The sequence below is a fragment of the Eucyclogobius newberryi genome, unplaced genomic scaffold (genome assembly GCF_026437365.1).
Source record: "Eucyclogobius newberryi isolate DKJ021-1_F unplaced genomic scaffold, fEucNew1.0.hap1 SCAF_8, whole genome shotgun sequence".
NCBI lineage: Eukaryota > Metazoa > Chordata > Actinopteri > Gobiiformes > Gobiidae > Eucyclogobius > Eucyclogobius newberryi.
In genome coordinates, this window is record NW_027316500.1 from 5,488,285 (window position 1) to 5,500,647 (window position 12,363).

General features: G+C 47.6%; 1 protein-coding gene across 1 annotated transcript; it reads right to left on the reverse strand.

Annotated features, from left to right (window-relative positions):
- Positions 1-1,842: 1,842 nt before the first annotated feature.
- Positions 1,843-11,603, reverse strand: LOC140351337 (leucine-rich glioma-inactivated protein 1-like). Its single transcript, XM_072437144.1, has 8 exons — positions 11,291-11,603; positions 11,135-11,206; positions 8,922-8,993; positions 8,777-8,848; positions 7,657-7,728; positions 6,407-6,576; positions 3,791-3,955; positions 1,843-2,843 (listed from the first exon to the last, which is right to left on the reverse strand). The coding sequence occupies exons 1-8, from the start codon at positions 11,470-11,472 to the stop codon at positions 2,026-2,028; spliced, it is 1,623 nt and encodes a 540-aa protein (XP_072293245.1). The 5' UTR covers positions 11,473-11,603; the 3' UTR covers positions 1,843-2,025.
- Between the last annotated feature and the right edge of the window lie 760 nt (positions 11,604-12,363).

The window sequence follows — 12,363 nt, forward strand, 5'->3', positions numbered from 1 at the left end:
GGATCTCTCCACACTTCCATACACACCATTAACAATAAAAGAGTCAGCTCCATGTACTTCCAGGTACACACATAACAACATCCTTCTGTCGACAGATATGGCCTTTGACGTGGTCCCGATGTTACTTACAAAAGAGCATCCTTCCAAAATGATTAAGGACAAGAGTAAAGACAGGAACATGTAAACATTTCATTTTGGCAGATTTTAGACTGATTATAAAGCCTGTTCTTACTTACTACTTAGATAAATATGAGACTTCAAATCTAGAAATATTCAGTCATTGCAAAAGTGGTTAAACACTATCAAATGCTAATTAAATGACTATTGATGGTATGTGCTTTGTGGCCTGTGTCATGCACGGTCCAACTCAACCTGGTTTCAAGAGCCTAAAGAGTAACTAACACTAAAAACATCTGTAGTTCTAAAGAAACTCATATGACTGTATATTATGCTTTTAAGTACACAGTGGAATATTCTAATGATTATGGCTTTTAGGTTCAATGGAAATCAGAATCCCTTTTCATAACATAAATATTATATACAACATATTACCAATTCATTAAAGGAGACGTATTATGCTTTTTCCAGGTACTTCGTATTGAACTATAACATAAGTAGATCATATTTAACATTTTGGCAGCGATATTGATCTAAAACGTCTCAGTAATAGAAACGGCTCCACTGACTTCCTGTTGAAAACTGATAAGCCCCGCCTCTTCATAGTGACATTTCACCGTAACAAGCAGCACATTGTCATTTATGCGTGTTATTCTTGAAAAGCGTCAATGTGACATTTTACACCTCTACATGTGTCACTCAGAGTCTTAATTTGACAAATAATCACAACTAAGTACTGCGAAGTGGGCGGGGATAGGGGGCAGGTGAAATCAGGAGTTTTCTGAGCACTCGAGTCTCAGTTACAGGACAATACAGGGTTAAATGAATCAATCTAAATCCAACTATGAGGAAACTAATGATGAGGAAACACTGTTGGAACAAGGGGATTTGACATAATATGTCTCCTTTAACAAAATGATATAATAGACCATCGCTTGCCACTTTTCACTTTGTGTGTTCTGAAAATGTCTCTTTTGAATTGAAATACAGAAGATATTTCTGCTCATCTTTGTGAACATTGCTGATGCTCGTCCTCACCTGGTTTTGTGCGCTGGTCCCAGTCCTTTCTGGCTTCTTGTGGAACATCTGTTTGAAGTTACATTTGACTTAGTCTTTTGCTCTTCCTCGCTGCTCTGCCTGGTCTGGGGCCACTTCTCCAGGGCTGTGGAGCTTTGGTCACGGTCGGTGGAAGGTGACAGCATCGTGGGTCATGCACTGATGCAGAGGTGGGTGGTATTCAGTGACATTTACTTGTGTAACTTTAAGTAAAGTAACTATACTTATTAAGACTTCTACTTACTCTTACTTGAAAAAGTAAAAGTGTTGGTTCCCAATGTTAAAAAGTGACAAAAGCTTTAAGATGACAATATTAACTACTTGTAATAGTAAAAGTACTTTTTTTTTTTTTTTTGCTTTATCCTATTTTGTACTTTAATATTTTGTCCTTCCAATTACCAGATTTTTTCTGTCTCGTGAAAAACAGAATTAGTTCATTTTAAACTGTTTGCAGCATCTGAAGAGCCAGAGCAGAGTTTAACGCCACGGTAAAGCTAACAAACATTAGCATGCTAACTGCGCACTTCCTGTTTAATTTGATGCAGACAACACTCATTTTTGAGTCTTATTTTGAGCTGCTTTTACAATATCTGCAGGGGCAAGACAGATTTGACTTGTGGGTTCAGCCACTTTAACTCCAAATTATGAATCAGATATGTTACGTACAGCCGCTTACATTAAGTAGTATTAGTTGGATCAATACCTTGCACTTTTATTTGAGTCATATTGTTTTGAAGTAACGTTACTCTTACTTGAGTACACATTTTGCCTACTCTACCCACCTCTGCTGATATGAACTGGATCTAAGTCTCTAGAGATAATCCTTTCCCGTCACAAAGTCATTCCACATCTTCAGTCGCTCAGATCAATCACCAGATGCTCGTAGATCTGCGTTTTGCCTTTAAAACTGGAGGCCAGGAGAAACTGCCGGTTGTCTATGGAGATCGGCGAGAAGGCCCTGGGCGCCTGGATGTTCAGCTCCTGGAAATGGACAAACTCGCCCTTCTTTGGGTCCCAGCGGTACACCTGCGTGAAGGAGTAGTCGCTGCCCAGGATGGCGTACTGCCAGCTTCCCACGGCGAAGGGCTGGAACACCATGGAGCCTCTGGACGGCATGGTCTGCAGCTCACTGAACAGCGCCCCGTCCCACCGCATCACCTTGGAGTCGCCGATGAACCTGGTCAGGCAGATGTAGAGATCCGAATTCTCTTTGAAATGTTTGACCGCGTACACGTCCTCCATCTCCGGGATGTCTGTGCGTCGCTCGAACAGCTTGGTGACTTTGTTCCACAGGTAGATGACCGGTCGTTGCGAGCTGCTGGACAGGATCAGGTGCGGTTTGGACGAGATCTCCATGTACTCCACGTCTGTGTCCCGGTACCACGGGTGCAGGGACTGGTGCGAGTAGAAACCGTTGCCGTTCCATTTGTAGATGGTGGTGGAACCGGCTTTGGAGCTGTCGGCGATGACGAAGAAGGTCTCTCCGTCGATCATGAAGGTCTCCACGTCGTTGGGCTTGCGGATCTTCAGGATGTCGATGCCTTGCAGTTTGATGAACTTGTTGGCCGAGATGTCGCGCTTGTAAATGTGAGAGCCTCCGAACAGCTGAGCCACGATGATGAAGAGCTGGTTGTCGATTACAAGGGGTTTGCAGATCACCGTGGAGGTGCCTGGTTTGAGACAAAGAACACATTTTTTTTACCTTTTTGTTTGCCCACAGAAGATGTTTGGCCCTCCCACCTACACTACCTCTACAAATGTGCAAGGTCTGTCCATTTAGAGATGACTCAAAGTATTGAACTGTGCATTATGGGTTAGTAAGCAGAAATAGTGTCTTTGTCTGAGCCTCCTTCATGCTGAATAATAACAGTGGGTGAAGCATTCCAACGAAATATATTGGTTTGTAAATGTATTGGAAAGACTTGAAAACAAGCCCAGAAATATAACTTGTTGAGAGAAAAGCACAAACATCTCTCCCGTTTACAAATGCACAAAGCACTTCCTTCTGCTCGTTTGTTTAAACAGTTTGTACCTTTGTTAAACTAGGCTGAAATATGCCCCTTGTTTGTTTGGCGTCTTCTCAAACCACAATGCTGCCCTGTGATTGGTCCAGTCTCACATGAAGACAACAGTGGGAGTCGTAAGTTTGTGAACTCACAGAAAGTCTTGAGAATTCATCTTTCTGGCAAGGTTAGTTTGGCTTAAATTATTATGGTAAAAATGATGTACTGTATGTTCAATAATAGAAAAAACAGACTACACTTCAAACCAGGGGAAATAAGAACAATATCGCAACAGAAAATATAGAATAAAAGATCATATTGAAACTACTTTATGCTACTTACACAGCAGCAAGTAAACCAGTCTCTAAATGTAATGTTTCTTATTTCAGCTCAAACCTTGCCGTACTATAAATATATGATAAATATTGAGCCCCAAAAAATATTCTTCCAGCTTTCATATATTGAACAATGAGTGAATGAGGCTGGATTCTATTGACGACCATTAAAAAATATGTTGTCTTGAATTTGCTATGACAACAGTCCCAATCCTTCATCATTATAAAACATGGATATTCTTGTGATAAATGAAATGGTTATTGGCAGATCTGACTCACTGTTGATGTCGTCATAGTTCCTGAAGACCATCTCCACGTGGTCCCACTCTAAGAAGGTGCATTTCCCGATGAAGGGCTGAGCAAAGACCACGTACTGGTCCTGTCCAAAGGTGAAGGCCTCCACTGAGATGGACTCGAACTTCAGGGTCTGGTACGACGCAAACTCTGCAACCAAAGAGAACGTAAACCACAGATTCAGATCCAACGTTCAACACATAAAGTAGGAGTGATAACAGAATGTGCGCCACTACATTTAGTGAAACGTGACACTTGACAGTATATTTAGTATTGTGTGAGGTTATTGTGCCCGCTAAAGTCACGCTCTGCATTCGGCCCATCCTTCAGCACCCTGGGTCACCTGCTTGTCTCCATGGAGAGCAGAAGAATGACTTTTATTCATCCCTATTGTAGACGTTTTACAGGTCCATAGAATACTGAGGACAAGGCAGGAGAAATGTAGAAGAGACGTATTACAAAGGACTTGAACTCTCAACTCTATTCAAGCCCCGGAGATGTCGCCACATGAAGGGTTTAAGTAAACGCTCTAGCATTCATTTAAACATTCAAATCATCAAATGACCTTGAAAAACATGCATTCTGTGAGTGTCTCCACAGATCTGATCTATAACCTGGCCTGTCTGCTGTGAGCCGGGGACCTGTCTGCTGTGAGCCGGGGACCTGTCTGCTGTGAGCCGGGGACCTGTCTGCTGTGAGCCGGGGACCTGTCTGCTGTGAGCCGGGGACCTGTCTGCTGTGAGCCGGGGACCTGTCTGCTGTGAGCCGGGGACCTGTCTGCTGTGAGCCGGGGACCTGTCTGCTGTGAGCCGGGGACCTGTCTGCTGTGAGCCCGGGACCTGTCTGCTGTGAGCCGGGGACCTGTCTGCTGTGAGCCCGGGACCTGTCTGCTGTGAGCCCGGGACCTGTCTGCTGTGAGCCCCCGGACCTGTCTGCTGTGAGCCGGGGACCTGTCTGCTGTGAGCCCCGAGACCTGTCTGCTGTGAGCCCCGGGACCTGTCTGCTGTGAGCCCCGGGACCTGTCTGCTGTGAGCCCCCGGACCTGTCTGCTGTGAGCCCCGGGACCTGTCTGCTGTGAGCCCCGGGACCTGTCTGCTGTGAGCCCCGGGACCTGTCTGCTGTGAGCCCCCGGACCTGTCTGCTGTGAGCCCCCGGACCTGTCTGCTGTGAGCCGGGGACCTGTCTGCTGTGAGCCCCCGGACCTGTCTGCTGTGAGCCGGGGACCTGTCTGCTGTGAGCCCCGAGACCTGTCTGCTGTGAGCCCCGGGACCTGTCTGCTGTGAGCCCCCGGACCTGTCTGCTGTGAGCCCCGGGACCTGTCTGCTGTGAGCCGGGGACCTGTCTGCTGTGAGCCCCGGGACCTGTCTGCTGTGAGCCCCGGGACCTGTCTGCTGTGAGCCCCCGGACCTGTCTGCTGTGAGCCGGGGACCTGTCTGCTGTGAGCCCGGGACCTGTCTGCTGTGAGCCGGGGACCTGTCTGCTGTGAGCCCCCGGACCTGTCTGCTGTGAGCCCCCGGACCTGTCTGCTGTGAGCCGGGGACCTGTCTGCTGTGAGCCCGGGACCTGTCTGCTGTGAGCCGGGGACCTGTCTGCTGTGAGCCCCGGGACCTGTCTGCTGTGAGCCCCGGGACCTGTCTGCTGTGAGCCCCCGGACCTGTCTGCTGTGAGCCGGGGACCTGTCTGCTGTGAGCCCCCGGACCTGTCTGCTGTGAGCCGGGGACCTGTCTGCTGTGAGCCCCCGGACCTGTCTGCTGTGAGCCCCGGGACCTGTCTGCTGTGAGCCCCGGGACCTGTCTGCTGTGAGCCGGGGACCTGTCTGCTGTGAGCCCCGGGACCTGTCTGCTGTGAGCCCCCGGACCTGTCTGCTGTGAGCCCCCGGACCTGTCTGCTGTGAGCCGGGGACCTGTCTGCTGTGAGCCCGGGACCTGTCTGCTGTGAGCCGGGGACCTGTCTGCTGTGAGCCCCGGGACCCGTCTGCTGTGAGCCGGGGACCTGTCTGCTGTGAGCCCCCGGACCTGTCTGCTGTGAGCCCCGGGACCTGTCTGCTGTGAGCCCCGGGACCTGTCTGCTGTGAGCCCCGGGACCTGTCTGCTGTGAGCCGGGGACCTGTCTGCTGTGAGCCCCCGGACCTGTCTGCTGTGAGCCCCGGGACCTGTCTGCTGTGAGCCGGGGACCTGTCTGCTGTGAGCCCCCGGACCTGTCTGCTGTGAGCCGGGGACCTGTCTGCTGTGAGCCCCCGGACCTGTCTGCTGTGAGCCCCGGGACCTGTCTGCTGTGAGCCCCGGGACCTGTCTGCTGTGAGCCGGGGACCTGTCTGCTGTGAGCCCCCGGACCTGTCTGCTGTGAGCCGGGGACCTGTCTGCTGTGAGCCGGGGACCTGTCTGCTGTGAGCCCCGGGACCTGTCTGCTGTGAGCCCCGGGACCTGTCTGCTGTGAGCCCCGGGACCTGTCTGCTGTGAGCCGGGGACCTGTCTGCTGTGAGCCCCCGGACCTGTCTGCTGTGAGCCCCGGGACCTGTCTGCTGTGAGCCCCGGGACCTGTCTGCTGTGAGCCGGGGACCTGTCTGCTGTGAGCCCCGGGACCTGTCTGCTGTGAGTTCACCTGTGGTGATGCAGTCGAAGGACTGAGGCTGCAGGTCGTTGATCTTCTTGTCCAGCTGAGATGCAGGTCCTTTGCAGTAGATCTGGTCCACTGTGGCGTTGGTGCTGTAGATCCACTCCACCAGCCACTTGAGCTTACAGTCACACGTGAACTGGTTTCCACGGAGATCTCTACAACACAATGAGTGGCAATACAGATACAAAATATGAACATTTCACTTTTCTGATGCAATAATCAGATTGTATTTTTACAAACCATCAGAAATGTGCTAAATTGGGTTTGTGAATGTCTTGCTTGTTTGCTATTGGTGGGAAATAAATATAAAACATGATCATATCAAAATGTATGTTAGATAATGAAAGCTACACTTGAAATAAAAAACATTTAAAAACTTGGAGAGTATTCCATACAACGATTTAAGGTAATATTTCTGTACTTTTGAAGTTAAATTCTTTAGCATTTTGTTGAAACTTTAATCTTGATCTTGATGTGTTGATAATCTAAATATCAGTATTATACAAACAAAAATATTACAGAAATATTAAATTAGTATTATAATATCGATACCAATGAGTTTGATACATTCTGTCTTTCAAACTACATTCAAATTCAACAACAAATTTATAAAAACAAATGTATCTTAAGCAAATTTGATGAATATTTTATGTTGAGAATTGATACTTTTCAATACTTTTCATACCTGTTAAAATGTTGATATTGGTCAGCCATCACTGCTTTCTACCTTTGTTTGAAAGATTACACCTCAATTTTCTATTATTTTTCATTCATTTTTACAGATTATTTGTTTCTATCGACAATTCATTCAATATTTTCTCCCAGATTTCCATGTAGTTCCTCAGTTGTCCAGGAAGTTTCCAAAGCTGAAGAAGCTGCTTGGATGAGTGACAAAATGTATTCCCCTTAAAACCTTTGACAGATTAATTTTGGTTATTCTCTTCTTTAACCTCACTTAAAAGATAAAACCTCTAGAACAATACTAGAGGTTATACACTTCTATATCATGTAAAAAGACAGATTCAAACGGAGAGAACATTTGGAGTGGGTGATGGATAACAGCGCGTCCCTCCTCGTCTCCATCAGCACATGTAAATTTAACGACTTTATTCTGAACGCTCCGGACGCCCACGCGCTTGTCAGGGCCGAGCTCCAGTGAAATGATGATAGAATCGTCTATAAATAACGCAACGAGAAGACGGAGCCGCAGTGTCCGCCTTCAGCATCACACTCACACTTTGGTCAGAGCGTCCAGGCCTTTGAACAGGTCTTTGGGCAGAGACACCAGGTTGTTGTAGGCGAGGCTCCTGGAAGACAAACAAGAAACCATTGACTCACAACTATCAAGTGTAAAAAAGAGGATAACAAAAAGCAACAAGTCAGTTAAAGATGGCTTTTATTTTTATTTCATCTTTTATTTGTGCAATATTGTGTTATTGAGTCTATTGACAACAAGAAATGGTCAATTTATCCATCTGTTGTTACTCTTCTAATGCATTACTGGTAAAAAAAAAATATTACAAAATCTCAGAACATTCCAAGCAAATCAATAACGTCGTCATGGTAACAAACAGGTGGTCAGTAAGATTTTTTAGATATTTATCAAATAGAATTGAATACGCCAAAGTAATTTTTTTCCGAATCACCTGAATGCTGCTTGTTCTGGTCTTTCCATGCATTCATTATTATCTTAAATACAAAAAAAAAATGTTCAAATTCTGTGTATTTCCTCAGTCGTCCAGAGCGGTTCCAAAGTAAAAGACCGGGTAAAAGTTTAAAGAGTGAAGCTGTTTTGCCACTCAACCAAGTCCTTTTCACTTCTTTCACTCTATATAATGTCCAAAAGTCGATTGAATGCCATTTATTTAAAGAATTAGTGGTCACAGTGTTTAGACACTTTCTATAGTGCTGCTAACCCAACTTCTCTTTTTGTATTGTACTGGAAAAGTTAAAAAAGGAGCTGACACATTTAAAATTTCACTTCTTGTTTGTAATTGATGACATCACACAAGGAAATTACTCAGCAAACACTGCACAAACACAATTATTTTTCATTTGACAAATAAAAATATATGAGAGCAAGTTTATTTTGATGAAATAACATTTAGAGAGTCTTTCTTTGTGTAAATTATGCATAAACCTTTACTGGAATGAGCGTCCCTAGTGTGATGTGTCTTTTTCTACCGATTTTTCAACGTTTTCTCCACAAATACCGTCTCGATTGGTGTAAAACTATATTTTATATGTACAACAGGTACAAATACACCAAATAAAGTCAAAATTAGAAAATCGTAAAAACCTGTTAAGTTACAAAAGGTCAAGCCGCTTGCCTACAGAGCGATCAGCGACACTTACATGTGCACCAGAGTCTTGAGGCCCCTGAACGCTGACGGGGAAATCGCTTTGATTTGGTTGTTTTCTATGAATCTGAAAATCATAGTTACAAATTGAAATATTACAGGAAAAAGAACAAAACCAGACCATCCTGCATCGCGCTCACAGGTACTCCAGGTGCGGCAGGCCGAAGAAGGCGTCCTCGTCTATGAACTCCAGCTCGTTGGCCGTGAAGAGCCTGCGCGGGACAGAGGAACCTAAAGTCACCATCGTGTTCTCCCAAAGATAATCACACCCTCTGTGCTTCAGAAACACACATGTCATTTCACCACACGAGGGGAGTGAAACCAAATCAAATCCCCCAAAATCCCCTCTGTATGTTTTATGTAAGTCAACAAAATGAAGCAGGACATTTAAATCACGCTCTTTTTCCAGGTTTGGATGTGCAATTTTGTCTTTCCTACATGAAAACATGACATGATGAAAGAAATGCAGTGACTCGCCTTAATAATAGAAACAAGTCCATTCTCTTCCTTTGAATTTTCATGTTTTACAATACATCCTTTTTTAAATAAATGAATACATGTATATGATAATGCTTGAGTAATGTGTTTTTCATATTGTTTTGTATAGCATTAATGTGTCCTTTTACTATAACTGTATAATCTATCCTCTTTAATGGGGTATTTCATATATATAAACAAATGGTATACATGTAGTGAATATAGTTTATGTCGTTTGTATCATGAATTGAATGCAAAAAGGTAGAATCATATGATTTAAATGTTTAAATGTGAAAAAGTCATACTCAAATGGCATATATTAATAACAGTTCTATTCTGCATTTATAATAAATTAGTTGTCCAAAGACATGCATGTGTTAGGCAAGAGTGGTGACTCTAAATTGGCCCTAGTGAATGAATGTGAGAGTGAACTGTCTGTAATGTCTATGTCTCTGTGTTGGCCCTGCGACAAGTTGGCCACTGTCCAGGGTGTACCCCGCCTAAGGCCCAAAGTCACTGGGATAGGCTCCAGTCCTTGTTCCCGAAAGGGAACAAGCGGTAGAAAATGGATGGATAGCGCAGTAATGTAACGTGTTAGTTTTCCAGGGCAGTAACGAGGTAATGTATAATGTAAGTAACGCAACCCAACACTGCCAATTACCAATGAACTCTGCCGATAATTATGTGCAGAAAGACATCAAACAAGACAGTATCGGCCTATGTTGGAGGCTGATCTTGGCCCTGATGTGACGTCTTGTTCTATTCATCACAATGAGCCTCTTTTCTGTCTGTTCTCTGCTGAAGTGGAGCATGTGGTTCCCTCTGTCTGAACTAGAAGCTACAGAATTATTGGAGCTCATGTGACTAGAACATGAGCAGACTTCACAGCTTCATCCTCAGACTGGCAGTGTGCAGGAGAATAGATGAGAAGGTGCTTCACACATGTTCAGAGGCACATGAGGCACATGAGGCAGAGAGGATGAGGGGATGAGAGGATGAGGGGATGAGGGGATGAGGGGATGAGAGGATGAGGGGATGAGAGGATGAGGGGATGAGGGGATGAGGGGATGAGAGGATGAGGGGATGAGAGGATGAGGGGATGAGGGGATGAGGGGATGAGAGGATGAGGGGATGAGGGGATGAGGGGATGAGAGGATGAGGGGATGAGAGGATGAGGGGATGAGGGGATGAGGGGATGAGAGGATGAGGGGATGAGGGGATGAGGGGATGAGAGGATGAGGGGATGAGGGGATGAGGGGATGAGAGGATGAGGGGATGAGAGGATGAGGGGATGAGGGGATGAGGGGATGAGAGGATGAGGGGATGAGGGGATGAGAGGATGAGGGGATGAGAGGATGAGGGGATGAGGGGATGAGGGGATGAGAGGATGAGGGGATGAGGGGATGAGGGGATGAGAGGATGAGGGGATGAGAGGATGAGGGGATGAGGGGATGAGGGGATGAGAGGATGAGGGGATGAGGGGATGAGGGGATGAGAGGATGAGGGGATGAGAGGATGAGAGGATGAGGGGATGAGGGGATGAGGGGATGAGAGGATGAGAGGATGAGGGGATGAGGGGATGAGGGGATGAGGGGATGAGAGGATGAGGGGATGAGGGGATGAGGGGATGAGGGGATGAGAGGATGAGGGGATGAGGGGATGAGGGGATGAGAGGATGAGGGGATGAGAGGATGAGGGGATGAGGGGATGAGGGGATGAGAGGATGAGGGGATGAGGGGATGAGGGGATCCCTGCGCTGGAAGCAGGGATTCCCGCACCGCACCTGGGAAACCCTCCGGTGTGAAGCGGCTTTATTGTTCAAATGACACAAATATGGCAGTCGCGGACCAAACTGTGACACATCACAAATACTCACAGGAGGTGCAGGGCAGGCGTGTGGATAAAGCTCTCTTTCGGGATTTCTGTAAATTTGGACTTGACGAACGATCTGCAAAAGCGCAAACAGAGCGCGGTCTTGAGGCGATGCGGCAAAAAAGAGGAAGAAGCTTGACAGAAGAAATGATAGACTTACAGTGAAATGACATCAGGGGGAAAGCTGCGCGGTATGAGCCCCGCGCTCTCACACAGCGCGTTATCTTTGGTGCACGTACACGAGTGCGGACAGCGCGGCTGCCGGGCTTTCTTTGCGCTCGCGCCGCTCACTACAAGCGCAAAGACCAGGAGCAACAGCGCTCCTTTTGGGCTCTTCTCCATCGTGCACGTTGTCGACCATGAACTCACGCTGCTCCAGCGATCTTCAGCTCAGTAACGGCCCGAGGCACTTGTTTTTGTCCCCAAATGTGCAGCGGAGGAAGCGGCAGGAGCGGCAGGAGCGGCAGGAGCGGCAGAAGCGGCAGAAGCGGCAGAAGCGGCAGAAGCGGCAGCGCTCGCTTCTCCTCTGCGCGCGTCACTGATCCAGCTCCACAACAGCAGAGGAAACACGATGAGGAAAATGCTACGTGCGGTTTGGGGAAATGCCACAGATCTGGAGTTGGAGCCGTGGAAAACCCGTGAGAGGGAGGCAGAGAGGAGGAGAGAGGGGCAGAGAGGAGGGGAGGGAGGCAGAGAGAAGGAGAGAGAGGCAGAGAGAAGGAGAGGGAGGCAGAGAGGAGGAGAGAGGGGCAGAGAGGAGGGGAGGGAGGCAGAGAGGAGGAGAGCGAGGCAGAGAGAAGGAGAGGGAGGCAGAGAGGAGGAGAGAGAGGCAGAGAGAAGGAGAGGGAGGCAGAGAGGAGGAGAGAGGGGCAGAGAGGAGGGGAGGGAGGCAGAGAGGAGGAGAGCGAGGCAGAGAGAAGGAGAGGGAGGCAGAGAGGAGGAGAGAGAGGCAGAGAGAAGGAGAGGGAGGCAGAGAGGAGGAGAGAGGGGCAGAGAGGAGGGGAGGGAGGCAGAGAGGAGGAGAGCGAGGCAGAGAGAAGGAGAGGGAGGCAGAGAGGAGGAGAGAGAGGCAGAGAGGAGGGGAGGGAGGCAGAGAGGAGGGGAGGGAGGCAGAGAGGAGGAGAGGGAGGCAGAGAGAAGGAGAGAGAGGCAGAGAGAAGGGGAGAGAGGCAGAGAGGCAGAGAGGAGGGGAGGGAGGCAGAGAGGAGGGGAGGGAGGCAGAGAGGAGGAGAG

Excerpts from the sequence above, each read along its gene's own strand:
- LOC140351337 (XM_072437144.1), bottom strand. The coding sequence starts at position 11,472 with ATGGAGAAGAGCCCAAAAGGAGCGCTGTTGCTCCTGGTCTTTGCGCTT. Across the intron at positions 11,207-11,290 it reads CCCCCTGATGTCATTTCACT|ATCGTTCGTCAAGTCCAAAT; the intron begins GTAAGTCTATCA and ends GCGCTTTTGCAG. Across the intron at positions 6,577-7,656 it reads CTGGACGCTCTGACCAAAGT|AGATCTCCGTGGAAACCAGT; the intron begins GTGAGTGTGATG and ends ATTGTGTTGTAG.